Source organism: Osmerus eperlanus, chromosome 11, assembly GCF_963692335.1.
Source record: "Osmerus eperlanus chromosome 11, fOsmEpe2.1, whole genome shotgun sequence".
NCBI classification, from domain to species: Eukaryota; Metazoa; Chordata; class Actinopteri; order Osmeriformes; family Osmeridae; genus Osmerus; species Osmerus eperlanus.
Genome location: NC_085028.1, coordinates 6,639,617 through 6,666,687, shown reverse-complemented (window position 1 = coordinate 6,666,687; position 27,071 = coordinate 6,639,617). Strand labels below are relative to the sequence as shown.

The following is a 27,071-nucleotide window of genomic DNA, read 5'->3' as shown; positions in this document are numbered from 1 at the left end:
CAGGTTTATAACACACCGTTGCTTCTTTATTTCTTAATCATACTGTACACACCCAAAAAGTCTCACAGTTAAAACATACAAATATTCAATTATAATTTCATCCGGGTAATCATTAAGTTGGTATATATGCAATATACAAATGCATGCCAACAAATCTTTTTATTTAATACCCCACACATTCTACTCATTTATACAAAATCCTCACACTTCACTTCCTGCCTTGTGTCCTCAACTGAGCTACTCCTACTGTTCTGTCTGGGGCTCATTATAACTACACAAACCACTCCGTCCTAGACGTCAGTCCCACACAATCTGCTCTTACTAACAAAGCAACATTGTAGCCTAAAAACTTGTAATAATTAGTCAATAAAAGTCTCATGTAACTCAAGTGAAATTTGTAAAAAGCTTGTGGTTTTAGGCACCCAATTTTCCTTGCCAAAAAATAACAGTTTACCCCACATTTAAAACATTATGCTTGCATAACATATACTGTACGCATCTTAAACGCTCAGTTCACTATGAGCTCATGTCGATTCAAACAAAAGGCGGTATATTCGGACTCTATGTAAACTTTACAGAATGACAAGACTTTACAGCATGACCAGAGTATCTTTAGCCTCCTATTGATCAGTTATGGGTCCTGCAGTCCACATTCCAAGTGCGGTCTCTTCATTATAAAAAATGTGTTTTGGCAAAGAAGATAGAGATGCTACCGTGCCTGGCTGAGGTATGGACAGACTGAAAACTATGATAACGTAGGCTACTGAGATCCGTATTAAAGTATTAACAAAGTATGAATGAAGCTGGCAGCCCTAATCCACATTTAGGCTTCCACTTGTTCCGTAAGCTTCTGCCGACAGTTTACTCCACCAGGAATCATCTTCTAAACTGTGGTCTTGATAGGATGCAGAGGCACAGACCTGGGACAAACACTGCAAATATTTGAGGTGCATTTGATCTCCACTCCCGTTCGCACCTCCGGGACTGTTCCATTGGTTTCCTTGCACTTTGAGTGGAACTAAATCAAGCGCTCCTCTCGGCAAAGCAGTATTCTGTGGAGACGAGCTATAGGCCGCAGGTCAGCAGGAAGAAGAGGAGGCCGGTGGAGCACAGTGGGAGAGGAGAGGAAGGGTCAGTAAGTAAAGTCTGTGTCAGTAAGAGAGCTGTGACCATGGCTAGCCCTTAGCCGCTAGGCCCCATCTGCAGCCTTTCCTGCCTATGCTTGTCCAGCCACTGTAAGATCTGCTGCTTGAGCTCCTCGTTGGGCCTGATCTGGTCCATGGTGAGAGGGCTACGGTTGAAGGGGTCCGTCTGATCGCTGTGGAGAAACAACACCATACGGTTTACTGTTACAGCCAACACTTACAACACTGACAGCTGCCAATGATGTTTCCCTATTCTACCTTCACAGGAGGAGGGCTGACACTACATCCAGTTTCAAAAGGGGGAGACATTTTGACAAGGATCTAATTACCAAGGAAGGGAGACAGACAAAGGAGCTGAGCTCTGGTCTTCCCAGGGTAACAGGGCAGCTGGCTGAGGCGGAGAGAGAGAATGGGTGTCTCACCTGAGCAGGTGTCTGGCGATGGTGGATCGGTCCACAGTCACGTTAGACGAGGGCAGCAAGACCGGGTCCAGCATCAGGGTGGACATGATGGGGTCCAGGAAGTCATCTGGGGCGTCGGCGAATGTCTCCTCCTCCTGCTGCTGCCGGTCAGCATGAGACTGAGTAGGGGAGGGAGGGAGACAGGTGGGTGGGGATGCAGATTAGAGAGATAGAGAGACAGACAGGTAGGCACCGAGACAGATAGATGGGCAGACAAAGACTTCATCACCATGGCAGCAGCTCCTACCTTGATCTTGTCGGCCACGAGGCCAAAGCCTACGATCATCTCTCCGGGCTTGTTGATCTTCTTCAGGACGCGCACGGTCTGGGAGAACAGAATGGGGGAGTAGGAGCGGCCATCTTTAGGCACCGTGGCACAGAAGTTCTCCTCATCCCTGGGACATGATGAGGAATACAAGACGGCAAACAGGTTATGGAGAGCCAGGGAGTATGGGATACCTACTGTACCTGGAACAGCTGCAGGTGAGTGGAGAAATGAGGGGCAGGGAGAACCTGTGTGTGTGAGGGAGTTTACATGTGTGAGAGAGTGCATGTTAGTGAGAGAGTATGTGAGTGAGTTTGTATTAGAAGAGTATGAGTGAGTCTGTGTGTGTGTGTGTGTGTGTGTGTGTGTGTGTGTGTGTGTGTGAGAGTCTGTGTGTGTGTGACTTTGTATGTGCTTGAGTGCGTGTGTAGAGAACGTACCCCAGGTTGAGGTAGATGGTGCAGATGTCAGAGACCAGTTGCTGGGGTTTGAAGTCAAACTCGCTGAAGTCCTTCACCTTCAGGGCCCCCATCTTTGGCCCCACCAGATGCTGCAGGAAGTAGTTCAACATGGAGATGATCCTCTCAGCCAGGAATGGGTGGACGAAGATCCCCTTTATCTCTGGAGGGAGACAGGGGGAGGAGAGGAAGGGAGAGAGGGGGAGGAGAGATAAAGATGGATGAGTGAGAGCTCAGACACATCCTATTTCAAGACATCCTTTGAACACAACATTATCACATAATCTTACATCCATAGCCTACAATACTATAGGATTCAACAAAAACACTAACCACCCTGCTACAATGGGATTCCAACCCCAGGTCAGCTCAGCTGGTCTCTCTCAAGACTGGTAGGCTTTCTCTGGGTCTCTCTAAGCTAAGTAGGGTTCATATTCTGGAGTGTTCCGTACCAGAGGTGAGGAAGGCCAGAGTCCCGATGGTCTCGTTTGACATGATGTTGTGGAAGCGTCCGAGCTGACCAAACATCTGCAGGCTGGACTCCTTCTCCTTCCTGGCGTCCGGCGCTAGGCCCTCCCACTCGCCACGGTCCCTCTCCAGCTGCAGCAGCTTGATCTTGCTCAGATACTGACAAGGACATAGGATGTGAATACAGACAGAGTTGAGGACCAATAAGGGGGCAGCATTAGGAGTACTGACAGGGACGCAAGCCAATCATTACAAGGTCAGCCCGGGTCTTGATGACAACATAACCCGGCCATGGCCTAGAAGAAGGGAAAAGGATGGTGGGTGTATGGGGGGCGATCAATGGAGGTAGAGAGCTGAAGGAGTGGTTCTGACCTGTATGGCCTCGTCTAGAAGGAAGATGGCATCGTTCATCAGCAAGTTGAGGTACCGGAGGAACAGAGGAGGGTTCATGGCCTCCAGGTTCTCAGACGCGTACACAGCCAGTCGCTGGCACACACACACACACACAGTTAGCATACTGGTGCATGACGTGGTTCATGCTCTGTTGACTTCCACAGGGTGCATGAGCCAACCCATGTTTCTAGTGAAAGTTCTATTGTGTTATTGTTTTTATGTGAGCATAATGTCAGCGTGTGGAGTTGTCTAACCTTGACGCTCTCTCGGTAGCTTTCCTTCTCCCACATGTACCGGAGGATGGGGTACATGGGTCTGCGGTAGTTGAACTTCTGCTCAAACTGGTGGGGGTCACCTGTGTGTGTGTGTGTGTGGGGGGGGGGGGGGGGGGGGAGTTAGGGACGAGAAGAAGTTTCATATGACTGTCCAGAGGCCTGTTCCATAAAGCGAGTTTACCGAATAAGCCAGACTTGTGTCAGTTAGTCTGACTCATTTCTAGTTCATTCGGTTCCATAAAGCTAGCTCAACGTAGTTCAAACTCGGTTACTATGGCAACTTAGGCTGCGAAACTAGTCTGGTCCGGGGCAGGTAAACTGTCAGGCTTAGCATGACTTGGTGCTTAACCAGACCTTCCTGTAACACTGACCCAACGGGAAAACGATGATTTACCATGGATATTCTCATTTTCTTATTCTCATCAGTTCAATATGTTCAACATTGATAGAAAATCAACTTAAATAGCCTACAACATTTAGCCTAATGTATTAAACGATGATGAACAATGATTTGATACACGCCACGTTAAACGTAGCCTATGGCTAGCCTAGTTTGTGATTTCAAATGTTTAGGCATCAGGGATAGGCCTATCTCAATCTAAATTATCAGAGTATAATTATCATAGCTATATAGTTGTTAACAGTAGTCTACAATTGCAAAACAAACCTAAATCCATAGGCTACATCTATATCCTCCATTTTCCAGACACAACCATGTTAAAAAGTTAGGCTACTGGGTAATGTATTGATTAATAGTAAGCTATTTATTTAAAACAATGTCAAAAAAGTAAATTTACATGTGTTTAGAGGGTGTCTGTTTTTTAATCAACGAAGTAAAGGTCTAAAAAAGGACCTTGACCTACGTAGCCTATCGTTCACTTCAATCATGGCGTGTCGTTTCATTTTGATGAAGCGGTGGATGAGGGAGCTGTCATAGTACAAGGCTTAAAGGGAACGTTCTTTCTGGAAGAAGTCACGTGGTCGTGTGCATTGCTTTTGCCGTGGTGGATCAATATGATCCATGTTTTACCTCTCAGGCTGCTTAAGAATAGGGTGCACGCGCAATTAGCTTGACTACTTAAATCTGACTTGAATTAGTAGGACTGCGTGAGCTGAAATTGGCCTTTATGGAACCGCTTTAGCCCCGCTTGACTTGTTAAGCTAATTCAAGTCTGGTTTGGGACTTTAAGTCCAACTTATTTGAGCGGCCTTTATGGAACAGGCCCCAGGTCTAGGAAGACTTTCAAACACTACGCTCTCTCACTCTCTCACACACACACACACAGTTGCCCTGCCTCACCAGTGAACTCGATGTCCACGAACACAGAGATGAGAGCCTCGGCCAGGTTGGGGGCGTGGCGATAGGAGCAGAACACCCTCTCCCGCTGAAACATGATTGGCTGAGTCGTGCCTGGAGCCGCGGGTTCCATGTGCGGCATCACAGCCTCCAGGACCTCTGCCAGCTTGGCCCGCAGGTGAGGGTTCTTCATCCTGGAGGGAGAACAAGGGAACCAGGTGGAACAGAGAACATGGTGAACCTCGGTGGCAAGATGATAGGTTCTTCCTCTCATTCTTTCTCCCTCTCTCTTTCTGCTCCTTGTCTACATCTGTTCTCTGATCTCTTTCCCTCTCTTCCTGCCTTCCACCTCCTCACCTCTCCACGTTGCCCATGAAGACAGTGATGAAGTTAAGCACTTGCTCCAGGCTCTCAGCAGAAGACTCCAGGACCTCGTCAGCGAACCGGCGCAGAAAGATGAAGAAATCTCCCAGGTTCTCCGCAAAGAACTCTGAGGAACACGCAGAACAGAACCACCTTAGATTCAGAACCTGGGCTACGCGGACACAAGCCCTGTCAGACGGTTGGAGGAGACAGGAGGAAAGGGAGAAGGCTGGCGGAGAGACAGCGGAGAACAAGAGACATGGGATGAAGAAAGAAAAAGAGAAAACGAGAGAGAGAGGCAGACAGAGAGAGAGAGAGAGAGAGAGAGAGAGAGAGAGAGAGAGAGAGAGAGAGAGAGAGAGAGAGAGAGAGAGAGAGAGAGAGCACAAGAGAGCGAAAGAGACATGCAGAAATTGCAAAATCCGGTTTCTAAGTGTGCCATTGGTGGGCCTAATAATGTCAGAATCATTTTGGTAGTAATGCTTAAATAGAGAGAAAAAAGCTAAAGATACCCACCAGGAACACAGCAGAGCATGTTATTGTTTAGTGGCAGCAGGGGGAAGTTGAGGGGCATGTGCTCCGGCCCCTGGTTGTCCAGGCCCAGCTGCACCAGCAGGGCAGCCGTGGAGGCCTGGAGGTTGAGGCAGCACTGCAGCATGGCGGGCTGCGTGGCGGCAGCCTTGGTGGACAGGTAGACCGTCATCAGGCGCTCAAACTGCTCCCGGAGCTGCTCCGTCACCGTGCCCCCCGCCAGCTGGGCCTCTCGCCACGTCCCCTGGAGGCGGTGAAGGGACTGGTTCATCTTCACCATCTGGTCGTGGAGCCTGGAGGGACACACACACACTGGAGTAAAAAAAAAAGTTGCGTAGGAATGTACACACAGGTATTCCAAAATGTGGACGCCCAGGTGTGTGTTACCTGTGGAAGCCCAGGTGCAGGGTGAGCTGGGTGAGGATGAGGTTCTCCGTCAGCAGGCTGTAAGACTGGGCATACTCCACTGGTTGCTGGGGCAGAGCAGGGATCAAACAGGTCTCCTTATCTAGACCTGGAGTAGACCACACACACACACACACAGGTCTTAGAGCCAGCAAAATTGCTTTACACACTCAAAACATAGACTCACTCTCACCACACCCACAAGTGTATTCAGCACACACACACAGACACTTACCCCGGGCATGTACATTGCGGTTGCGTCTCTCCTCCTCGCTGAGCTCTTTTAGGGCGCAGTAGCTGGGGTTAAAGGTCAACAGTTTGGGCGAGCGCGGCCGACAGAAGGGCTGGCAAAGCTTAAGGAGGGCAGAGCCTAAGTTCAGGAAGAAGGCGTCAGAGGCGTACATCTGGAAGAAGATCTCCGGCATCTGATTGGCCCAGATCTTGGTGCGTCCGGCATTGGCCTGGAGACAGCCGCCCAACCAGGAGAGAAGGAGGTGTCGCGTCTCCCCAGAGCGCTGGAGCAGGTTCTTCAGGATCTGGTGCAGCTTGTCATGGAACTGACCCATGAACTGGAACACAGGACAGGAGTTCCAGGGCAGGGACAGAGGGTCAGGGGTCAGTCACTAAACCAAATACATTATTTCTCTTTCAAGATCTCCTGGCATTTCATTGTAATTGCAATTATTTTGACCCACAGACTACAACGTCTTTAAAGCTCAGCCCAGCAGACAGAACAAACCAGGCCAGACCAGACAGACCAGAGGACAGGAACCTCACCTGCTGTATGTTGGCCTCCTGCACCTTCATCTCCTGGGGGCTGGAGCTGGAGGGGTTGAGGAAGTACCCGTGTCCCTCCACCACCCCAGGGGTCTTCAGCAGGCAGGACACGCTCAGCACCGCCCCCAGCAGGCTCTTCTGGTACTGCAGCCCGTTGCTGGGGTCCTTAGGCTGGATGTACTCCACCAGGACCTGAGAAGGAGGAGGGAGAGAAAAAGGTGGGTGGGAGTTGGAAGGCGGGAGGGGTGAAGGAGAAAGGAAAAGAGAGTGGAAGAAAAAAGGGAAGGAGAGTGGAAAGAGAGAGGTAAGGAAGGAGAAGTTAAGGGGGAAGAAGAGAGACGGAGAAAAGGGCAGTGGAATGGAGAGATGAATGTGGAGAATGGAGGGATGTAAAACAGGTTAGGTGAAAAAGTCAAAAGTTAAAGTGAGATAAGAATTGCTAACAGCTCCTCTGAGGACAGAGGTTATATAACCACACAAGTAACTGTGTGTCGACTGAATGCATTGAACCACATCCTCCGGCATAGTTTGGTGTGTACAAGCAATATCGACATACAAGTTAATATAAAAGTATGCGTGTGTGTGTTGGCCTCTTCCTGTGAGGAGTTTGGTGTGCTATGACAATCAGAGTTAATAAAAAAATTAAAAAGTATCTCTGTGTAGTCAGCTTCTGACAGACTTAATTAAAAAATCGGCTGTGTGCAGCAAACGCTTCCCTGGGGTGGGGGCTGACCTTGGCGATGTCCTTCTGGTGGCTGAAGTAGAGCAGGATGTCCAGGTAGGAGTAGAACAGAGGCTGGCACAGGTCCAGCTCCTTCAGCCTCCCCTGGAAGATGTCCAGCACAGGCACCACCACCTCCGCAAACGTACGCACCTCCTGGTCCGCCAGCAGGCCGACTATCACCTCCTCCACAAACTCCACCACCTCCTCTGGTTCTGGGACAGAACACACACACACAGAGATAATGTTACCAGTCAGGAGAGGAGGGGAGGGAAGAAGAGAGAGGAGAAGAGGAAGAGGAGAGGAGTGAAGAGTGAAGAGGGGAGGAGAGAGTAGGAGGGGAGCGACGAGGGACGAGCAGGAGGAGAGAGAGAGAGAGAGAGAGAGAACCTACGCGCTCTGCGGACGCCCTCCAGCAGCAGGTCCAGCAGCTGCTCGTAGATGTTCTGACTGACGTACATCTCCGGCGTGAGGAGGACCGTGCGCGTGTTGGACACCGTGAGGTTCTTACAGCGCACCGCGTTGGGCAGCATCTTCTCTGGGACCTTGGTCACCTGGAACAGGGAGGACAGGAACAGGGATGAGCTGAGGAGAGAGTGTGTATGTGTATGGGTGTGTTTGTGTGTTTGTGCCCCACCTCTTCCTTGGCCCTCTGGTAGCAGGCAAAGAGGTAGGGAATGGCGGACATCTCTCCGGCGTCGCGGTCAGCTGACAGGTTGACCGTGCTGCAGGACGTCATGTAGATCAGGTTGTTCCCTGGCTCCAGCAGCAGCAGGCGGTTAAACAGAGCCTGGGGGGGCAGCAGGGAGGGGGGGGGGGGGGGTCACAGACAGCTAGGACAGGTACCACATCATCTCCACTTCACTGTGTTGCAGTCTGCCGATTACACAATGAGGAGGTGATGAGTGAAGGAGTGAGCGTGACAGAGAAACTGAGAGAGAGAGAGAGAGAGAGAGAGAGAGAGAGAGAGAGAGAGAGAGAGAGAGAGAGAGAGAGAGAGAGAGAGAGAGAGAGAGAGAGAGAGAGAGAGAGAGAGAGAGAGAGAGAGAGAGAGAGAGAGAGAGAGAGAGAGAGAGAGAGAGAGAGAGAGAGACGTAGAGTATGAAGGCGTGTGTACCTGCTCTATGTTGTCCATGTCCAGCCAGTCCTGCCCGTCCAGGTCGGCAGCCATCTCCTCCAGGTACACACAGCGGGGGGGGATGCCGTTCCCCCCTCTCAGACTGGGGTCACCTGGGGGAGGAGGGGGCAGCTGCTTACAACAGGAAGCTCAACCAACAGTTCACACAAAGACACAAAAAGCTCAACAGAATTATGAATCAATAACAACATCAAATATGTCACTATCATGACATGTGTCATCTGAAACTCAAAGAGGAATACAAATATATAAAAGACATTGGGAAAACCGATGAGTTTGTTTACTTCACAAACCCTCAACAATACAGCAAGTATACAGGAAGCTGCCACATGATGACGTCTTGATCAGCCCTGCCCTGACGGGCTGCCAGTGAGTTCTGGGTTAGCAGCAAACAAGACAATAACTCATCTGTGATGAGTATCTCCAGGACAGCAGCAGCTCTGAGCATCATAATCACCATCATCACTATCTATCATCTATCTGCGGGGCAAGGCTGCCTGACTCATCCAGGGCCGGCAGCAGACTGAAATCAGGTGGCACTCTACACTACAGCGAGGCTTAGCTTGAGGTAGATACCAGTAAGCTACCCAAATCTATATCACCCGCTCTTCCCGTCACTGCCAGAGATGATGAGGTGGAGGACGAGAGGGGGAGGTGGGGAGCAGGGCAGGGCTTTGGGAGCAGTGAGGATGAGCTCCCGATGACATCAACTCTCTGAGTCAGAGGCTTGATGTCCTCTAGCTACGTCAATCACTCTCTCTTCCCTCCATCAGAGGGGCGGGGTGAGGGGAGCTAGCAGGAGGAGGAGGGGGGGGGGGACTCTCTTGGGCCAAACACGAGGCTTCACTCTTCACCTCTTTCCTCTCCTGTCCATTATCTCCCCCTCCTCTTATCTTCTGTCCCCTTTTCTTACATTACTTTTTACATTTTAGTCATTTAAGCAGGAGCTTTTATCTTAAGCAAAACACAAAGGAGAGAAGGAGCGAGCCAGACTCTTCATCTACCCACACCCCTCCTTCATCCCACCCTCCTCTTCTTCTATCCCCATTTCTCTTCTTCTTACCCCTCTTCCTCTTCCCCTCCCCAACCCCCTCCCCACCCTTCCTCGGTTCATCTCCGACACTAATCAATTCCAGCAGACTAATAAGAGTGCAGGAGGCCGCCAAGGGCTTTCCATCAGTCTACAAGAGGACAACAGGGGCTTGTTAGTGGTGATGAATCATCATTGTTCAAGTTGCACAGGTGTGTGTGCCCCTCTGTGGATCGACCAAAGCAGTCTGAGCAGGAGTGATGTAAGCTGTTACTCCTGCCATTCACTGGCCTTGAGAAACTACACAGGAACAGTCTACAGTGTAGGGTTGCATGGCTTGCATGAGCTGTAAGTGTGCTCAGAGACAAATCTTTACAGACCACATGCCTCCACCCTGACAGAAGTGAGCGTGTCTCCCCGGAGAACAGAACACAGGGACTTCCACCTCGTCGCAAGCTCCTCTGCTGGAGCGAGCGGTCACTCACTGTTGTCGAGGGTGATGAGGAAGATCCTCTGGATCATGTGATTGATGTTGAGCTGCTCGCAGAGTTCCTGCCGCGAGCGGAAGGACCGGCTGATCTCCGCCACCGAGTCATCGTTGTCCTCGATGCTGTCGCTCACAGAGTTCTCCGACTCTGAATGGCTCTCCCCCGAGTCTTCCGCTGTAACAAAGGAAGACGAATCAGAATAAGCCATTTAGGGTACTATGATGTCAGCCAACACAAATAATATCTGCTGGCTGACATCACAGTAAGGAAAGATCTGAACACTGTATCCTATGTACTGTATATTTATAGACTGATACTTGCAGTGGTCATGTACTGTATAGATGTAGGCAGTGTTTATTGGGTTTTTAGATTATAATAACATTATTTTTAAATGTATTCATTTAGCAGATGCTTGACTTATCCAACTACTGAGCTATACCTATCCCGGGATCATCAGGGCTGCTGCTCTATGACTTACAGGGTTGTTCTGCATGCTGCTGGGGAGTCTGGCCCGACGCAAACTGCTTGGCATCGGCCAGGGAGCTGAAGAGAGCAGCGAAGGGGTTCCGGGAGATATTCTGATTGTTGTTTCCCTGGTCAGTCATCTCACTGGAGCTCCAGCCACTCACCCCATCCACAGGGACTACTGACTCGCACCCGTCTGTAGTCGGTCTGCACCGGCCTGTATACACACGCAGCACGCACGCCTCAGTCATCACTAGTAAATACAACAGGTTGAGAGAACCCTTGTCTACTAAGATGTGCACGCTTGACAGAAAACTACACTGGCGGTACCTTAACACCGGTTCGTTAACACCATTAGACGCACAGAAATGGGCGTTACTGGATTTGATCTGCCTTAAGTAGTTGGCTAAAATGGAGCTGGGAAGTATTGCAGTAATCATTGTAGTTCCGTAAAACAACGGTAACATTAAAATTAGGTGGTAGTTGGGTAACACCTAGTTAACGGGTAACATAGCAGGCATTCGTGACAGCTGTCAGATCGTTCTAGCTTAGCTAGCATAACTACCCAACGTGTTAGCTACCTGGCTACGTACAGTAGCTCTAGCTATCTTAGCTGACGTTAGCTAAAATGTGTCCCACAAACTAAGGCCAACTCGATGTGCTCACTTGTCATCAATGATTAAAATCCATGAAGATGCATTTGTCTTTGCATAAAAAAGAGGATGACAATCTTAGCTAACTATGTCCGAAAGTTATCGGGTTCAAATTCACACATTAGCTAGCTAGCTAACAAGTCTAGTATGCCAGGAAGCAGCCATTAGCGAAAGCTATCTAGCCAGGTACTTCTGTCTGCCTAAACTAGCTAGTGCTAGCTAGCTGGTTACTTATATGTGACTTGGACGTTACGTATTTTCTATCACTTTACATTACTGTATTGCATAAACTAATAGCTCAGAATATATCATTTCAACTACAAGCATGTTGTCATACCTGGTTGTTGGATATTTTCAGGTTTGTTTCAGAACTGCTGCCCTGCGAAATTCTCGTAGCTAGGCTCACAGTAAACATAGATGGTTCAACGTCATCAGTAGACGACCGTGCCTCTGCCTATGGTTTCTGCTCGTCTCCTTAAGTTCCCATTAACCCTAACCCAAAATGTGACAAATACAAGGACCCCATGTGAATTGAAATGTCTTTTTAATACAACCATGGTAGAATATAATTTAGAAAGATGACACAAATAACGTATACAAAATCATACCACACAAAATTAGATATTTCCCTTTAAAATCACATTATAGGGCACATTTTTATTCAGTTGCATGGCTTTTGAAACCATGCATATCCATAACCTTGAATGACCTTGGTAAATCAGTGCGAAGATAGGCTACAATTATCATAGATCCTTAAAACCATGTCCGTGCTCACTCATTTTACCACATCCCAGACTCCTGAGACACAAATAATTATAAACAATGTACAAACAGCTTGGGTCAAATTAAGTCTAAACTATTCTTTAGCAGCACACAGTAGGCAGTTTCCAACAGCTTGAAGAATAATAGATGAAGAGAAGAGGAGGAGGGATGGACAGGAAAACAGTGTCAGACACTACAGCCACAAAGTGTTTTTACCACACAGTCTCTCTCCAGTGAAGTTGTACAGAGAGGTTGGCGTACATGGATCAAGTTCACCCTTCCTGTAAGTTATAATGTAAGTCTTCAGTGTGAAATTGGCTGCTGCCTTGATATCTTGATATATTTGGTCCAATGAGATGCTAGGGTGTTCACCGTGACGATGATAATTAAGGAGAAGTTGCTTCTTAACATCCAATCATAAGGAAGCAATGGTGATTTTCTCAGAATTCTCTTTTACCTGCAACAATTGACAGATAAGAAAGATTATTCAGAAACCAAAAGTAAGCTTTGGATGAGTGTGTGTGTGTGTGCAAGTGTGCGTTCTACCTGAGCACTGTGAATGATGAGGCCAGCTGTGATAGGCAGACCAGTCCTCTTGAGCTGCTCGTACCCTGACCTCTCCACCACCAGCATCCGGAGAGATGAGTCACTGTGCTTTATCATCAGCACCACCTCCTTGAAATACTCTTCCTCCACGTTCTGTCCATTTACCTCCACCAGCATGTCCCCTTCCCACAGCCCAGCACGCTGTCCGGAGCTCCCTGGTTCCACCTACAGGACAGACATGAAATTGCAGCCAAACATCCCAAACCTCATTAACACACCTGCAACTACAGGATTGCAGGAGGCAACAGAAGCTGGTCGGTATGAAGAGTTGTTGACTTTAGACCTGACGGAGGATAGCTATTTAAGCATTACTACCAAAATGATTCTGACATTATTAGGCCCACCAATGGCACCGGATTAGAAACCGGATATTGCCATTTCTTCATGTCTCTCTCTCTCTCTCTCTCTCTCTCTCTCTCTCTCTCTCTCTCTCTCTCTCTCTCTCTCTCTCTCTCTCTCTCTCTCTCTCTCTCTCTCTCTCTCTCTCTCTATATATATCTTTCTCCTACATTTATAGTCTATCTCAACTGTCTCTGTCTAAAAAAAATAGATAAGGTTTAAGATAAGGAAGTGCTGGAGCAGTACCTGGCTAATGAAGGTGCCTGGCTCATGCTGGGCACAGCCCAGGTGGAAGCCGAACCCTGACTCTTCTCTCTGTAGGACGCAGAGTCTGGGGCAGGGCAGAGATGCATTGTGGGCCGGTGCACAATGCCCCTTGAGTAGCTGAGAGCAGCGGGATGCCGACCTCTGAAGCCCCTGCTTCCCAGGAGAGACCTGGTCCTCGTGGAACAGCAGGGGAGGAATGCCCAGCTGACGAAAGACAGGAAACACATGAGGAGAGTCATATTTATCTCTCTATATTTATAGAACCAGGAGATGTGTGAAGGCACTACTGTACATGTAACTAACATGAACTTTTACTGTTCTGAACAGTCCTTGATTCTGCACTAATATTTGTATGTCGCTTTGGATAGAAAGCCTCTGCTAAATGCCCCCCCCCCCCCCCCCCCTCAGACACCAGAGTGTGAAGGTCTCTCCAGCCCTCACTTGATTGGAAGTATATTCAGCTCTCACCTGAGTGTAGAACTGTCGACCCTTCAGTGATATGGAGGTGAGGCTGACCCTCGGGCTACTCTTCCTGACCCTGCGGACGATGTCCTCGTGCTCCAGGCACTCTGATGGTGTTCCGTTGACCGCCAGCAGCAGCTCGCCGTCCTGCATTCCTGCCTCTTCTGCCGGGCTCCCTGCATCCACCTCACGCAGGAAATGGACTGTGGCCGGTTGACAACACACAGCCAACAGGTAGTTGTGTTTGTGTGTCTGAGTGTGCGTGTGTGACTGAGCAACATAAATTATTTCTCATGGTATTACCACAATAAAAAAAGGTCACTTAGCATACCAGAGTTAATAGTAAACATTCTAGGTAAGACCGAGTGAAAGTCCATTGTAATCATTCACTCAGAGTGTGGGTTCTGGGAACCAAGATCAGGCTGTATGAGTGTGTGTGTATATGAGGAAGAGAGTGACTGTGTGTGAGAGAGAATGAGAATGAGAGTGGGTGTGAAGTGTGGAGTGTGTGGGCCTGCTTGTGTGTGTGCAGGCCAGTGTGTGTGTGGGCCAGTGTGTGTGTGTGAGCGTATGTGTGTGTACAGACTCTCACCGATGCGTCCTGAAGGCAGCCTCTCCTGGCGCAGCAGGAAGCCGTAGCCGTCGGCCCCCATGGTCAGGTAGATGGTCCTGGGCCTGTGAGGCAGGTGGTGGGCCTCCGCCAGACAGGGCTGGACGGCCAGCTTCCGTCTGGCGTAGCTGGACTCACTCTCAGCATCGATCACCAGCAAGGTCACAGAGTCACTGCCTCTCTTCACCTGAAGGAGGAAAACATGGGGAAGAAGGAAATATGGGTGAACTCATCTGCAAGCATCAATAGTTTTACCCGCTTTACTGGTTAACCACTTGCGGAATAGACTGTTTTGTCATTTGTTGAATAGTAAAAGCATAATATACGTACAATAGGTTCTAAACACTATACCAGTCCTAAATCAGAAAGGTGTAAAACACGTACCAGTAGTTTAAATAGTAATGAGTAATCTAACATGGTGAGCATCATGACATAGCTGTGTCTGAACCCTTTCGTTTATTTATCCACCAATTCCTACTCTTGACACACTTAAGGTTGGAGGGACCAAATGCAAATAGCTCATGTATGATAGGTTAAGTCTGAGGCTCGTACCATTCTGTTGAGGGCGGAGTGTGTGAGGGTGGACACCATGGCGCCGTTGATCCACACCAGCCTGTCTCCGCTGCGGACACCCGCCCTCTCCGACGGTCCATCGTTCGTTGGGCTCAGCATATACCTGCCTCTCTGGCCTGCGACACACACAGGGTCAAGGGTCATACTGGGCCAGCCAGAACATCAGTGGTCTCCCACCCAGGGGGCTCATTTATAAAACTTTTGCGAAATACAGAAAGTGCGTCCGCACATAAATATTCTGATTTATAAAACAGTGTGCGGTTTCCCCTTTTCAAGTTTTGTGCATACGCATGGGTCAAAGTGTGTGTGGAGAATCGCATATTCTCAAATAATGTTTTCTTTTTTCCGAATCCCAAAGTTTGTGTTGGACATGGCGTGCACATTCACTCTGGTCCTCAGGGCCCACTGTCCTGAATATTGTGGATGTTTTCCTGCTCCAACACACCTGATTCAAATGAACTGTCGTTATCTGGCTTCTGCAGGATATGATAGCTTGATAACTACCCATTCGTTTGAATCAGGTGTGTGGGAGCAGGGAAACATCGAAAACATACAGGACAGTGGGACACTAGGATTTCTGTCAGAGTTCAAATGGAGAACCAGCTGTTACCTTCTATAGGGATGAGGCTGATGCCCAGGCCCAGGACAGGGTCTCTGGTGACGTGGCAGAGTCTGGGTCTGGAACAACCCCCCCCTCGGTGCTCCCTGGCCAGAGCCTGCAGGTCCAGCCCCCTGGACACAGCCTCTTCGTACTCCTCTTCCTTCAGAACAAGCAGGACCAGCTGCAAACCGCAAAACTCGACCTTCTGAATCACCTGGCAACCCAAACCAGAGGAGTGAGATCCAATCCGATTGTCACCTGTGGGAAGAACCACTTCTCAATCACATCCTCACCTTGAAGAACTCCATGTTTTCTACAAACTCCTCGTTGACCTCAAGTAGTCTGTCTCCATCCCTGAGGCCACTCATCCCTGCGGGGCTCCAGGGCCCCACCTGCCGGACTACATACCCCCTCCGGTCCCTCTCCACCCTCAGGCAGAAGCCAAAACTCTGGCCCTCCTGACGGCTCAGCTGGCATAACCGAGGCACCGGGGTCCGGTCCGGCTCTGAGGAGGAAGGAAAACATGGTCCGACACATTGGACTGGACCACTGGACAGGACTAGAGTAGACTAGACCGGACTGAACGGAAATGGACTAGACTAGACTTGACTAGACTACACTGAACAATTCTAGACTAGACTGTACTATTCTGGACTGAACTATTCTAGACTGGACTGGACTATTGTAGAATAGACTAGACTGGCTTGGTGGTGGAGATGCTATCAAAGACAAGCAGTCTATCCGTGGCCATCCTTGAGTCCTCGTCAGCCCAGTTCAGCGTACCTGGATCATCAGATATGACCAGCGCTGGGTTGTCTATGCCCTCCTTAGGGTTAAAGGTGAATCTACACAGAGGAAAAGGTAAAACAGGAATTAGTTAGGCTTAGTTTCATGAATGACAACATTATGTTTGGCTTCACCTGAACAGATCAGATAGATCATGTTTGTTGTTATGTAAATAGTTTCTAGACCTCAGGGCCCATGGAAACAAGATGAGGATGTTGACAGAGCTTACCGTGGAAACTCCATGTCATTGTCCACACCTGTAAGGATGACAGATACAGTCAGACTTAACTACTGGGGTTACAACCACATTCACCTTCCTCCCTCCGATTGTCTCTCCGAACTGGACGTGACCATCGCTTCCTGTTTTTTCCTCCTCCTCCTCCTTCCCCTCCTCCTCCTTCTTTTCTTCCATTACCTCATCAGCAGGCTGACCTAGTCAGTCTGATCAATCATCTCTCTTTTTAGCAACCCTGTCAGGCTGCAAGGACGTCACAGGAGACCCTGCCGAGGGACCCGTTAGCCCCTCCTCCCCTCACCCTTCACCTTGCCCTGGTGTGCTAAGGTCAGTCTTGTATTTCCTGCTCCGCTCACTGTTGTGCACCGACGCACGGAATAGAACGCTGGCAGAGCACAGAACACCAATACAACTAGACTCCAAAGTAAAACACGAAACACTACCTGCAAAGATCCACGCTGCTACTGTTCCATGTGTTCCACATGTCACCCTCTGGTTGAGACACCGGGCTTCATGTGTTCTGTTGTAATATCCCATCAGACTAGGCTAAACTTTAGCTTGTAGCAGTGAAGGGACTCACAGCATGCCTGGAAGCTTCCAGGCATTTCTCATTTGTGTATAGAATTCCTCCCCTCCTTCCCAGCTCAACTGTTACACACACACACGCACACACCACACACAGACACAAATAACACCACACACACACACACACACCCTACAGGGCAGGAACAGGTCCGTAGAGAAGGCGAGGCTGTCATTCTGTAAAAGTAAATATCTTCCAGCTCATGTTTCCTGGTATCTGCTGACTGACGTTTTTCTGCAGGAACAGAAGCTTCTATCTCAGGTTCTAGATAGGTGGAGAAATCCACCCTGCTCAGCACTGATGGTACTGTGAGATTCGGAGACAGCGCGGGGATGGGTCCTGAGAGCTAAGTGGCACGAACGAGTCCAGAACTAGATGTTCCAGTGAACATTTCATCACATCCACCTCTCATTATCAGCCTTTACCTCAGAGCAGCAGAGCCAGTGTTGACTCTTGATCTCCTGACCCCAGCCTCATGACGATGGCCACAGATGAAGGCTAAACTACATATTAGTCGTACCCTGATATTCAAACCCAACACCATGCTGTTTCCGACCATCCTCTGTCTAAAGTGTGAAACAACTCCCTTCTGAACCGAGATAACTCAGTCGTCTGTAGAAACAAATCAAATACTTGTCCTGCCTTTTTATGTCTTCAACCATTGCTGTTAACAGTGAGTATGTGGTCTCATTAAAAACACATGCACACCGTGAACACACACACATACCGTGAATACACACACACTGGAGACAAGCATGGGACCCTTACCTCCAATGTACTTCATGGTGCTGGTGCCCTGTCTGGCTGTCTGTCTGGTAATGGTTAGAAGAATGTTGTGTTGGGTTGTGCGAGGTGCAAGGTGCACAGGAGAGAAGGGGCATAAAGACTGTTAAGCAATGACCTGAGATGGTAGTAACTCTCTCTCTCTTTACTACCCTCCTAGTGGACTGGGCCTGGGTTTAATGTTTAATCTGGCCTAGCTGAGTGACGAAGACTAACTGAGACTAGGAGTGGGCGTGTGTTTGTGCTTGTTGCATGTGTGCTTACGTGTGTGTGTGTGGGCAGGTGTTTAGAATCCATCCCAACAATCCAGAGGCCGTCTTACGTAACTGTATGATCACAGCCAAGTTTTATGATGCTGGACAGCTGATGGGAGCTGGAACAGCAGCCCTCAGAGCTAGGCCCTGTTATCAGCTGTTCATGCAGTTCATGAATGTTATACTGGAGGACAGACAATAGTTAGGACCTGATTAATACAGTCCTGTACATACACATCAGTCAGACCATCTGATTGGTTAGGTAGACAGAAGTAGGAAACGAATGAGGAGGAAGACGAGGGGAATCGATTTGGAAACTGGCTTTTAATTATTCATAGGTTCTTATGAAGAATCAATACATTCATTTCTCAGAACCTACACAAAGCCAGCATTTTGCTTGGGATGCTCATTAAACATCTACAGTACTAGTTAGTCAGGGGAAATACAGTTATGGCTTGATCTGGGCTGAGTTAAGCCTGAGCTGCCCTCCAGGAAGTAAAGGACTCCACATAGGAAGTATATTCTGAAGAACAACACAAAAGCATGATGAGGCAGTTTGATCCAATACCTTAATGTAATCTCTTCAATAAGTCTACCGAGAAAAATATAGTTTTTTGTTAAGTCCCTTATCAATATTAACAATTAATAAATGTTCAATTCACATAAAATCTGAGAAATCACATGTAAAAACATGCACAAAGTTCATACATGACACTAACAATGTCTGCATATAATATCAACGTGCGTATTCACACATACAGAGACAGGACAAGGACTAAAAGGACAGTAGGCACTTGCATTCTCAAACAATAACCTCTGCTCCATTTGCATAGATATGGAAGCTTTCCTTGTTAGTCTGAATCCTATCACTACCTCATGCTTATGTCTGAACACTGGAAGACTAGGACCAAAAAGTTACTCACGAAACACCATAACATCTTTTCTTTTTAAGAGTCTGCTAAATTTCCAGTAAAACTCCATATTCTTAGCCTGGCTCTTTCCACACATATCAAAGTAACACATACACTGCTTTGTTGTGGTCTTTATAGTCAGCATACACTCCAAGAAACACAGGATTAGTCTGTTCCTTAGAAACACACACTTGGTCTTTTGCGCTACTTGGCAGGGGGCATGTCCTTGTCCAGCATGCGCAGGGTCTGTCTAATGCCTCTCTCGACACGCAGGAAGTGCAGTCTCTTCAGGAAGCTGCTCTGCTGTCTCCGCCCCCATTCCAGATCCTTCAGGAACACCTGGGAGGAGCAAAGCATCGGCACGGCGTCACGTTTCGAACGTGGAGCCGTTAAGCAACCGTTAAAGATATTACGACCCTGATTCGAGTCCAAATCTTATCTTGAAATCTAAGTGACATCACCTGCAGCTGATCCCGCACGCGGCCCCGATCCCACGACGACGCGTTCTCACGGATGACGGCCAGGATGGGGTGCCAGTCCTCAGAGAGGTCCGCTCCCTCTGTCACCGAGGCGAGGACCTTGACGTGGCGGGCGACGGCCCCGGCTGCGTCTCCGCCCCGGACGTACAGAGACTGCTTCCCTCCGTCACTCAGAGGGTTCAGGTACAGGCTGAGGGTGGAGGAGAGAGGCGGTACACACACTACGGTTGAATCTCTCTCTCCCCCACACACACACTCAGCTGACTGACACATACACAGCTGTCATCTCTCACACACACACACACACACTTACTGTACCGTGTGTAAGATGGGGTATGTCTATCCTTACTGTACTGTGTGAATGCTGGGGTGTTCTCTGCAGGCGTCCACCAGGTTGAGAGCAGCGTTGTCCCCTATGTTGTTGTAGGCCACGTTGAGCTCCTGCAGTCGGGTGTGTTTGGGCAGCATCCCAGCCAGCTCCAGAGCCCCCCGGTCCCCCAGGCCCGTGTGCATCAGGGACAGCTTCTGGAGGGAGTGGTTCCCCGACAGGGCCTCCAGGAGGCAGGAGGCCCCAGACTCCAGCAGCGGGTTATCACACAGCCTGGGAAGGAGAGCACGGGGCTGAGTCAACATCCAGACTGGAGGGAGGGAGGGAGTGAGGCACTGTCTCTCGGCTAGGCCCCTGTTCTACTTGGGTCTACTCTGGAAGATACTATTCTTGAGATGGGACTGTGTTGGCATGACCCTTCAACATTCAGTTGGATCCGTTGTGCTTCTGTCTTTTTCAGCAAGTTATCAATGATTAGTGCAGTTGAACCCACGCAAAATTAAAAGCATTGCTTTAATCTAAAATAAATTAGGGCCGTTTGATTGACAGCTCACTACTTACATGTCTGTGGGTTCAAATCATATCCTCTGACCAGTACTACAGTACCTCTTGGATGAAGACCAGTAGAGGAGAACTTAGACCTGTAGGCCTACAGTACATGAGCCCTGTCCTACATCAGAGCAGGATCTATAGTAGGTCTACAATAGAAGCCTAATGCTGTATCAGAGAATCCCAAGAGTAGGCTTACATAGAAGGCCTGTCCTACATCTCACCACCACATCTGAACCTACCTGGGCCCAGTCGGTCAGGCAGGGGAGCAGAGGGGTTAGAGGAACAGAGTCTTACTGTAGTGATCTAACACAGCTGTCAGGGTCTAGTAGCAGATCCCTCAGTAGCACGCAGGAGTCAGGACCCAGGCTGTTAAACTGGAGACTGGGAGAAAGGCAAACACAGCTATCACACACACACTCATGCGTTATCTAGTCACGCATGGAACTCACAAACACAAATTGAAACACAACAAACAAAACATGATTAAAAACGGGGCTGTGTAAATGGGGAAGTCCATCTGGGCTGTCCCATCATGCTCATTCTCCACGGTGATGAGGGGGGGGTCGGTCAGGGTGACCTGACCAGAACCACAGAGGTTCCATAACACAGCTCTGTGATCCTGAACCTGTTGTGTGTATGAAGTGGTACCGTTAGACCTCCCAACCACCACATCAATGTACTGGAAGGCAAATCAAATGCAGAGTTGTATGGTGGTCTTTAGTCTCTCAGACTTCAAGCTAGGACAGGTTTATACTGACAAACCTACTGTACCTGAGGGGAAAATGGAAGTCACCGGATGGATCAAGTTGAAAGATGGATCGAGTTAGGACTTGACACGATGGCTTGCAATTAATGGTTTTAGCACTCACTTGTTGGCTCGCAAACATTTATTAGCAACGCTGGCAAAGATGGCCGACGTCGCTGCATGTTTGGACCCCCCATTGGTCACATGGAGGGTCGGGTTTGGAAGGTTCTAGATGAGGGTTAGGTGTGTTACATTACCAGCTGTCTCCAAGAGATGATAAAGGTAAACACAAGCATAGAGGATCCACACTAGACCCCTTCAAAAATGTGATGCTTAAACCGTTGTGCCGTTTAGACTAATGACGGCTAACATGAGAAGGGAATGATGGTTGATGGTCAATTAATAAATATATAATAACCAATCAAATGTTATGTAACTCCATTCCTAGAAAAGATGGAAATACTCCTCAAAGATTTACAAGGATGATCAACAGTTAGCACCTCCACCAGCATCAATCCCAAAAACCATGTGTGTGTGGGTGTGTCTCACTTGAGGTGTTGAGTCTGTTTGAAGGCTGGCCAGAGCATCTTCAGCAGGTTGTGGGTCAGGTGACAGGAAGACAGGTCCAGGGTGTCCAGCAGGAAGCTGGGTGGGGCGCAGTCGAGCACAGAGTTCAGTACAAAGCACTTGAGGGGTGTCATGCGCACGTTGGACAGCCGGACGGTCCGTACGGAGGAGATGACCTCGGCCGTGAGCCGGGGGTTCTGGAACTCATACAGCAGCACCAGCAGGTCCATCAGCTCCTCGGGGGGCTGCTGTTTGGAGATCTCCCGGACCAGGTACTTCCTGAGATGAGATCACATTACATTAGATTAGACTAGACTACACCACATTAGATTAGACTCGATTCCATTAGATCGCATTAGATTCCATTAGATTAAATCACATTATACTAGATTCAATCTAAATACATTTAATTTGAATCACATTAGATTACTAAACATTGCCTATTTTAAAGCATACAGTAATTTGTATGAACCCGATAATAACCTATGGAGCTCAGTGCAACCCATGATGAGTTCATCTGAGGATGTGATCATCATGATGACCAGAGTGAGGGTTAGGGTTGTCAAATCAAATAAAAATCAAATCAAATTTATTTGTATAGCCCTTTTTACACGCAAGCATGTCACAGAGGGCTTCACATATGCCCATAGAACACCTGAGTGTGTGCGTGATCTGTGACACTGTGGTGCTCTTGATGTTGCAACCCAGCTGCTGCAGCAGCACACGGTTTCCATAATGCAACAGCCCGCCCATGAAGATGGGGTAGAGCTCCAAGGCCTTCCTGTCGTCCCGGTGACGAGGCTGGGGGCCATGGACTCCCAGCAGGCTCTGCTCCACCTGGTCCAGCACGTCTTCGTTGAAGCTGTCCTCGGTACGGAACATCTCTTCGGCCAGCGTCCGAGCGATGTGGCCCTTGCTGAGGTTACTGACGCGCTCAAACAGCCGGGGGAAGAGCTTGAGCAGGTTGAAGATGGCAAAGATGCGGAGCGGGATGAACTTGGACAGGATGTTGAACAGAGCGTTGACGTCCTCGCCGGCCTGGCCTATGGCCTCCGACACCTGCTTGGTCACCTTCTCCAGGGCGGTCTTGTTCTCCCCCAGGACCACATACAGAGCTGCCAGGTACTCCTGCATGGCCGGTACCGCAAACACGTAGCGTTTCTCCTCGCCCGGGTCCGCCGCGCCCGACGCCACGCAGGGAACGAGGAAGAAGTCCAGGACGTCGGTGCGGAACACGGCCAGCTGCTGCAGCTCCTCGTCCGTCTTGGTCTTGCCGCCCACCCACTGCTCCAGCTCCCCCTCCGAGAAGGACGTGCGTTTCTTGGACACGCCGTCGAACGCCATCTTGCCCACGGTGCGGACCACGTACAGCATCAAGGAGTCCTGCTGCTCCTGGGAGGACTCGCTCCCGCGGCCCACGTGCAGCACCTCCCCGCCGAAGTTCAGCCTGAGGAAGCTGGTGTAGATGCCGGTGAGCGTGCGGATGGGCGCACTGGCGTCCGTGAAGTGCAGGAAGTGGAGCGTGGCGCAGGTGAGCCAGCAGTAGGAGGGCAGGAAGCAGGCAGCTGCTAGCTGGCTCTCTCTCTGCAGGTTGAGGTACAGAAGCTGGATGAGGGCCTGTGCCTCACTGTCCGGCCCCGGCCCCGGCCCATCGCCCTGGTTCGCCTCTTGGCTCTGCTGCAGCAGCCGGCTGGTGAAGTAGGCCCGCTGGCGCTCGGGGTCCCTGAAGCCACAGATCTGGGCGTAGCGGCTCACGTACTTCTTGGGGATGCGGTCCAGAGCAGACAGGCGGGTGGTCACCAAGACGCTGGCCTGAGAAGACAGAGAAGTGTGTTAAAAACACAGGAAGTATTGCAAGGTACTCTCACTAGAACAGGACTCCTCACAACACTATCACTCTGCCATATCACCAGAGATACACCCACTGCCCCTCACCAGACCCCGACCCCACCTCCCATGTACATACAGGGAGCATTACCCTCACAATAACCACTAGGGGGCGCTACTGGGCCCTCACCTCAGGCAGCAGGTACTTGCGCAGCAGGTTGACCACCACAGCCCCTGACGGCTGCGGCTCGTTGGGGTCGCTGCACAGCTCGTTGGAACCGATACGGAAGTCCAGCTTCATTTTCTCCATGCCGTTGAACAGGAAGAGGACATCTTGGGCCTGGCTCCCCTCTCCGCTCAGCAGGGGGGTCTTCTTCAGGTGCAGGTACTTCCTGCCCACCAGGTCCCTCAGAGAACACGCCCGGCCCAGCTGAGACAGGTCCTCGCAGGAGAACGGCACCACCAGCCTGAATTGGGTCAGGCTGGTACCGGCGCACCAGTCCAGAACCAGCTTGCGGACCACGGTGCTCTTCCCGGTCCCCACCGCCCCATAGAGAATCACGTTCAGCCCCCGTTCCTGGCCCCCTACCCCCTCGAACAGCTGCTCCACGGTGACAGAGGGGCTGGGGGGGGCCGCGGACGGGCCGGGGAAGCTGAGGGGGGGTCGACACTCCTCTGGGAGTCTCTCCAGGATCAGGGGGTCGACGTGCATGGTCTCTGGGGTGAAATAGCCCCCAAACTGCTTCTCCTCCTGGGGAAGGTGGCTGAACCATAACACCAGCTTCCTCTTATGGGTCTCTATGGGGTCTGGGGGAAGGATATAAGCATATTACTGAAGATGTACTGATATAACCTTACATATTATCTTGTGTTTATAACAGGTACATGGTTCACTGTAATAAAAACTTAAAGATCCTGTAAATGATTTGCTTCTCAGTACATTAGATACGTGTGAAATGAGTTCCTGAAAGCATGTACAAAGCACTAAAACTTTTTTTTCGCACTGAAATATGGAGTTAGACCATTGAACAGTTTCTTTTCCATTTTCAGCTCAGGTTTTGTATAGGCGGAGCCAAAACTCAACCGATCTACATCACAGCGACCGATCTAAGTCAGATCACAGACGGTTGCATTCTGTTACTGGTACGATGCATAGACAAAGTAATTAACACATAAAACACTCAGAGACTGCAGGTATGGCTGTTCTGATATCTGCAATTGATTTAGATAGTGTTGCTGTTGTTGCTAAATTCAATAAATTCGAGGGGGCGGAGCTTCAGCTCCACCAGGCAACACGCCCCCACAGTCTCAAGCAGAGAAGACTGCTAATTTTCTCAGGATTTCAAATCCTAATTTTACATACTTGTCTGTTTTTTTTTCATTCAAATTTGGATGGGTAGTAAACAACACATTCTTCTGTAGTGTGATGAACTGAAAAGTCATTTTCAATTCCACTTTACAGGATCTTTAAAGACAGTTCTCTAATGACGGCATGCCGCAGACTTTAAAATGTTGGCCCTGAACCGCGTGACTAAATGAGACAGCTCTTTGGTGAGACATCCCTTCCCCCCATCCAAAACATTACCTGCCATGATTAATTTGTCATGGCTCAGTTACCTGTCTCTGAGCTGCTGGAACAGAAGCACCTGGCGTGCTGGTTGGTCGGCTCTCTGACAGCTCTTAAGAGTCTCCATTGGGCCCTAAGCACACCTGAACCCCTCAGGTATAGCTCCATTGTCCTGGGTGGATAGGTGGGTGGGTGGAGGCTATCCTTCTACAATGGAAGATGGGGGTCAGAGGTATATAAAGAGGCGGTACCTGTGCTATTTCTTATTCTAGGGATTTCATAGTCTGAGAAACACTTGTCTATTCACTGTGTATGAACATCAAACAAGAGAACAAGCTGGAACTGGTTCACCAATAAGGGCGAAGGAGAATCGTTTATAAAACTTGGCATGCAAAAAAGCTGTCCTTTAACGGATAACATGACTTACCTTGACCCAGCTACCCACACATCCCTCAGAAACCTGTAAATCCTGTTGCTGTTGATCTTGGTCTGCACGTGTCCTGCTCTTAGGGTGTCCACCCTACTGCAACACCATCTCCCTGCCACAGCCTGTAACATTATACAGTTAGTTACAGAAGTTAGAGCCTGCTCTGGATGGTATCACTGACTGGAAAAAAAAACAGGAAGCGTTTTGCACCCAGAGAGCTACCCTAGAAAACCACAGACGGATGCAACTCAACAGATGTACAAAGATATATGTTTACTCACATAGCACAGCAGAAGAAAACCAAATACACCAAAGTTGTTCACTTCATTGTTTCCTCTCTTTCTTCCTCTCCTGTCTCTTATCTCATTTAATTGTTCTCTCGAGGGTGTGTCCAGACTTATCAGGTCTCCTGTGTTCAGCCACTGGCTAGCCACAGAACGGTCAATCAGATGGGCTGAGTCATCATTTACATGAGATCAGGTGACACCCAAAACACTGTTCAACACCTCCCTTTTCTCAGTCTACCTCTTCTTCACTCCACTTCAGGGAATCTTGCCATCCCATAGTTGGCTTGTATTCCACAATAAGGCAAGCTGACTCAACAAGTGTGGCTAATTGTAGTGACAGCTTTAGAACCGTCACGAACTATCCAGTGGCTTTGCTCAACGACATGAAATAGACAGACCAGTGTTTAACAACAGTAGACGAGTTCCACAACATTACAAGAACAAACTTACCCTGTTCACAGAACAATGTAGACGTGTACGGTATGCATTTCAATCCTTTCGAGATGATAGTTTGGAGTTATCGGTCAAAACATCTGCTTGCTTTCATAACTGGTCCTGTGCAGGTAAATTGCATGCGAGTACATGCCCACCACAAGCCACGGAGGACAAAGGGGCGTGGGACTAAAACGTGTAGAAAGTAACTGGAGGATATCTAGGCTACACGAGACGACATTTGTGTGTCTGGTGAACAGTTCAGCTGTATAGGCATGCTGTCCCGAGTTTCGGGAGTCACGTCAAGAACACTGTAAAGGTTACGTTATATAACGTTAACGTAACCTTTACAGTTAGACGCTCAATGTGACCTTTTCATTGCAGATATCCGTCCAGATTTGCGTAAGTAATTATAATAAAAGTATGAGGAAGACAGATCCGGTAGTCTGTCATTTAACTAGTAACGTTATAGGTTTCAACAAGGAATGCAGCCGGTCGCACGACAGCCTGTGTTGGTGTGTCTACCGTGCGTGCGTGCCTACGTCGCTGCGCACACTCACAATATTATGTAACACATCGTAGAAAAAAAGCCCTATAAGCGCAAATTTGCATTACAGTATGCTAAACTTTCTCGAAATGTTGGTGGACCGACCGGCAGAAAGAATCACAGAGCTGCAGTTGCTTGTAGCTATAAACTGGACATTCAGGGTGAAAATATGTTGCTAGCTTGCTGAGGACAGAAAATAGCCTATAGA

General features: G+C 49.1%; 3 protein-coding genes across 8 annotated transcripts; all 3 read right to left on the bottom strand.

The window, feature by feature from the left end:
• ube4a (ubiquitination factor E4A (UFD2 homolog, yeast)) lies at positions 1–11,776 on the bottom strand. The gene is made up of 20 exons (XM_062472814.1): positions 11,671–11,776; positions 10,694–10,897; positions 10,213–10,389; positions 8,677–8,789; positions 8,197–8,349; positions 7,954–8,113; positions 7,572–7,774; positions 6,839–7,030; positions 6,297–6,630; positions 6,044–6,170; positions 5,642–5,949; positions 5,120–5,252; positions 4,766–4,956; positions 3,445–3,545; positions 3,170–3,283; positions 2,782–2,956; positions 2,312–2,492; positions 1,854–2,001; positions 1,568–1,725; positions 1–1,318 (listed from the first exon to the last, which is right to left on the bottom strand). The coding sequence occupies exons 2-20, from the start codon at positions 10,818–10,820 to the stop codon at positions 1,183–1,185; spliced, it is 3,231 nt and encodes a 1,076-aa protein (XP_062328798.1). The 5' UTR covers positions 10,821–10,897; positions 11,671–11,776; the 3' UTR covers positions 1–1,182.
• Positions 11,777–11,869: 93 nt separating this feature from the next.
• nherf4a (NHERF family PDZ scaffold protein 4a) lies at positions 11,870–18,321 on the bottom strand. 3 transcript variants are annotated; one of them, XM_062472832.1, is made up of 12 exons: positions 18,205–18,321; positions 17,926–17,965; positions 16,569–16,596; positions 16,337–16,398; positions 15,847–16,058; positions 15,563–15,767; positions 14,932–15,068; positions 14,362–14,566; positions 13,776–13,972; positions 13,287–13,511; positions 12,642–12,866; positions 11,870–12,552 (listed from the first exon to the last, which is right to left on the bottom strand). In XM_062472832.1, the coding sequence occupies exons 1-12, from the start codon at positions 18,235–18,237 to the stop codon at positions 12,511–12,513; spliced, it is 1,611 nt and encodes a 536-aa protein (XP_062328816.1). In that variant the 5' UTR covers positions 18,238–18,321; the 3' UTR covers positions 11,870–12,510. The 3 variants fall into 3 exon arrangements, with proteins under 3 accessions (XP_062328816.1, XP_062328817.1, XP_062328815.1); XM_062472833.1 differs by lacking the exon at positions 18,205–18,321 and having other exon boundaries at positions 17,926–18,011; XM_062472831.1 differs by lacking the exons at positions 17,926–17,965; positions 18,205–18,321 and adding an exon at positions 17,018–17,145.
• Positions 18,322–18,509: 188 nt separating this feature from the next.
• nlrx1 (NLR family member X1) lies at positions 18,510–26,621 on the bottom strand. Of its 4 annotated transcripts, none has more exons than XM_062472861.1 (11): positions 26,335–26,621; positions 25,879–26,023; positions 25,598–25,719; positions 25,221–25,377; positions 23,794–24,410; positions 22,432–23,588; positions 21,759–22,055; positions 20,759–20,845; positions 19,934–20,185; positions 19,567–19,774; positions 18,510–19,444 (listed from the first exon to the last, which is right to left on the bottom strand). In XM_062472861.1, the coding sequence occupies exons 4-11, from the start codon at positions 25,336–25,338 to the stop codon at positions 19,310–19,312; spliced, it is 2,871 nt and encodes a 956-aa protein (XP_062328845.1). In that variant the 5' UTR covers positions 25,339–25,377; positions 25,598–25,719; positions 25,879–26,023; positions 26,335–26,621; the 3' UTR covers positions 18,510–19,309. The 4 variants fall into 4 exon arrangements, with proteins under 4 accessions (XP_062328845.1, XP_062328846.1, XP_062328847.1 ...); XM_062472862.1 differs by having other exon boundaries at positions 25,879–26,019; XM_062472863.1 differs by lacking the exon at positions 25,879–26,023.
• Between the last annotated feature and the right edge of the window lie 450 nt (positions 26,622–27,071).

Excerpts from the sequence above, each read along its gene's own strand:
- ube4a (XM_062472814.1), bottom strand. The coding sequence starts at position 10,820 with ATGACTGACCAGGGAAACAACAATCAGAATATCTCCCGGAACCCCTTC. Across the intron at positions 8,790-10,212 it reads CCTCATCACCCTCGACAACA|GTGACCCCAGTCTGAGAGGG; the intron begins GTGAGTGACCGC and ends CTCCTCCCCCAG. Across the intron at positions 2,957-3,169 it reads TTCTAGACGAGGCCATACAG|TATCTGAGCAAGATCAAGCT; the intron begins GTCAGAACCACT and ends TGTCCTTGTCAG.
- nlrx1 (XM_062472861.1), bottom strand. The coding sequence starts at position 25,338 with ATGGAGCTATACCTGAGGGGTTCAGGTGTGCTTAGGGCCCAATGGAGA. Across the intron at positions 20,846-21,758 it reads AAACAGACTCAACACCTCAA|TCTCCAGTTTAACAGCCTGG; the intron begins GTGAGACACACC and ends CCTTTCTCCCAG. Across the intron at positions 19,775-19,933 it reads CCCAGCATTCACACAGTACA|CCTGTACCTGAACCCTCTGA; the intron begins GTAAGGATAGAC and ends CTCCACCCTCAG.
- nherf4a (XM_062472831.1), bottom strand. The coding sequence starts at position 17,111 with ATGGGATATTACAACAGAACACATGAAGCCCGGTGTCTCAACCAGAGG. Across the intron at positions 16,597-17,017 it reads AGCAGCGTGGATCTTTGCAG|GTGTGGACAATGACATGGAG; the intron begins GTAGTGTTTCGT and ends TCATCCTTACAG. Across the intron at positions 15,768-15,846 it reads AAAACATGGAGTTCTTCAAG|GTGATTCAGAAGGTCGAGTT; the intron begins GTGAGGATGTGA and ends TTGGGTTGCCAG.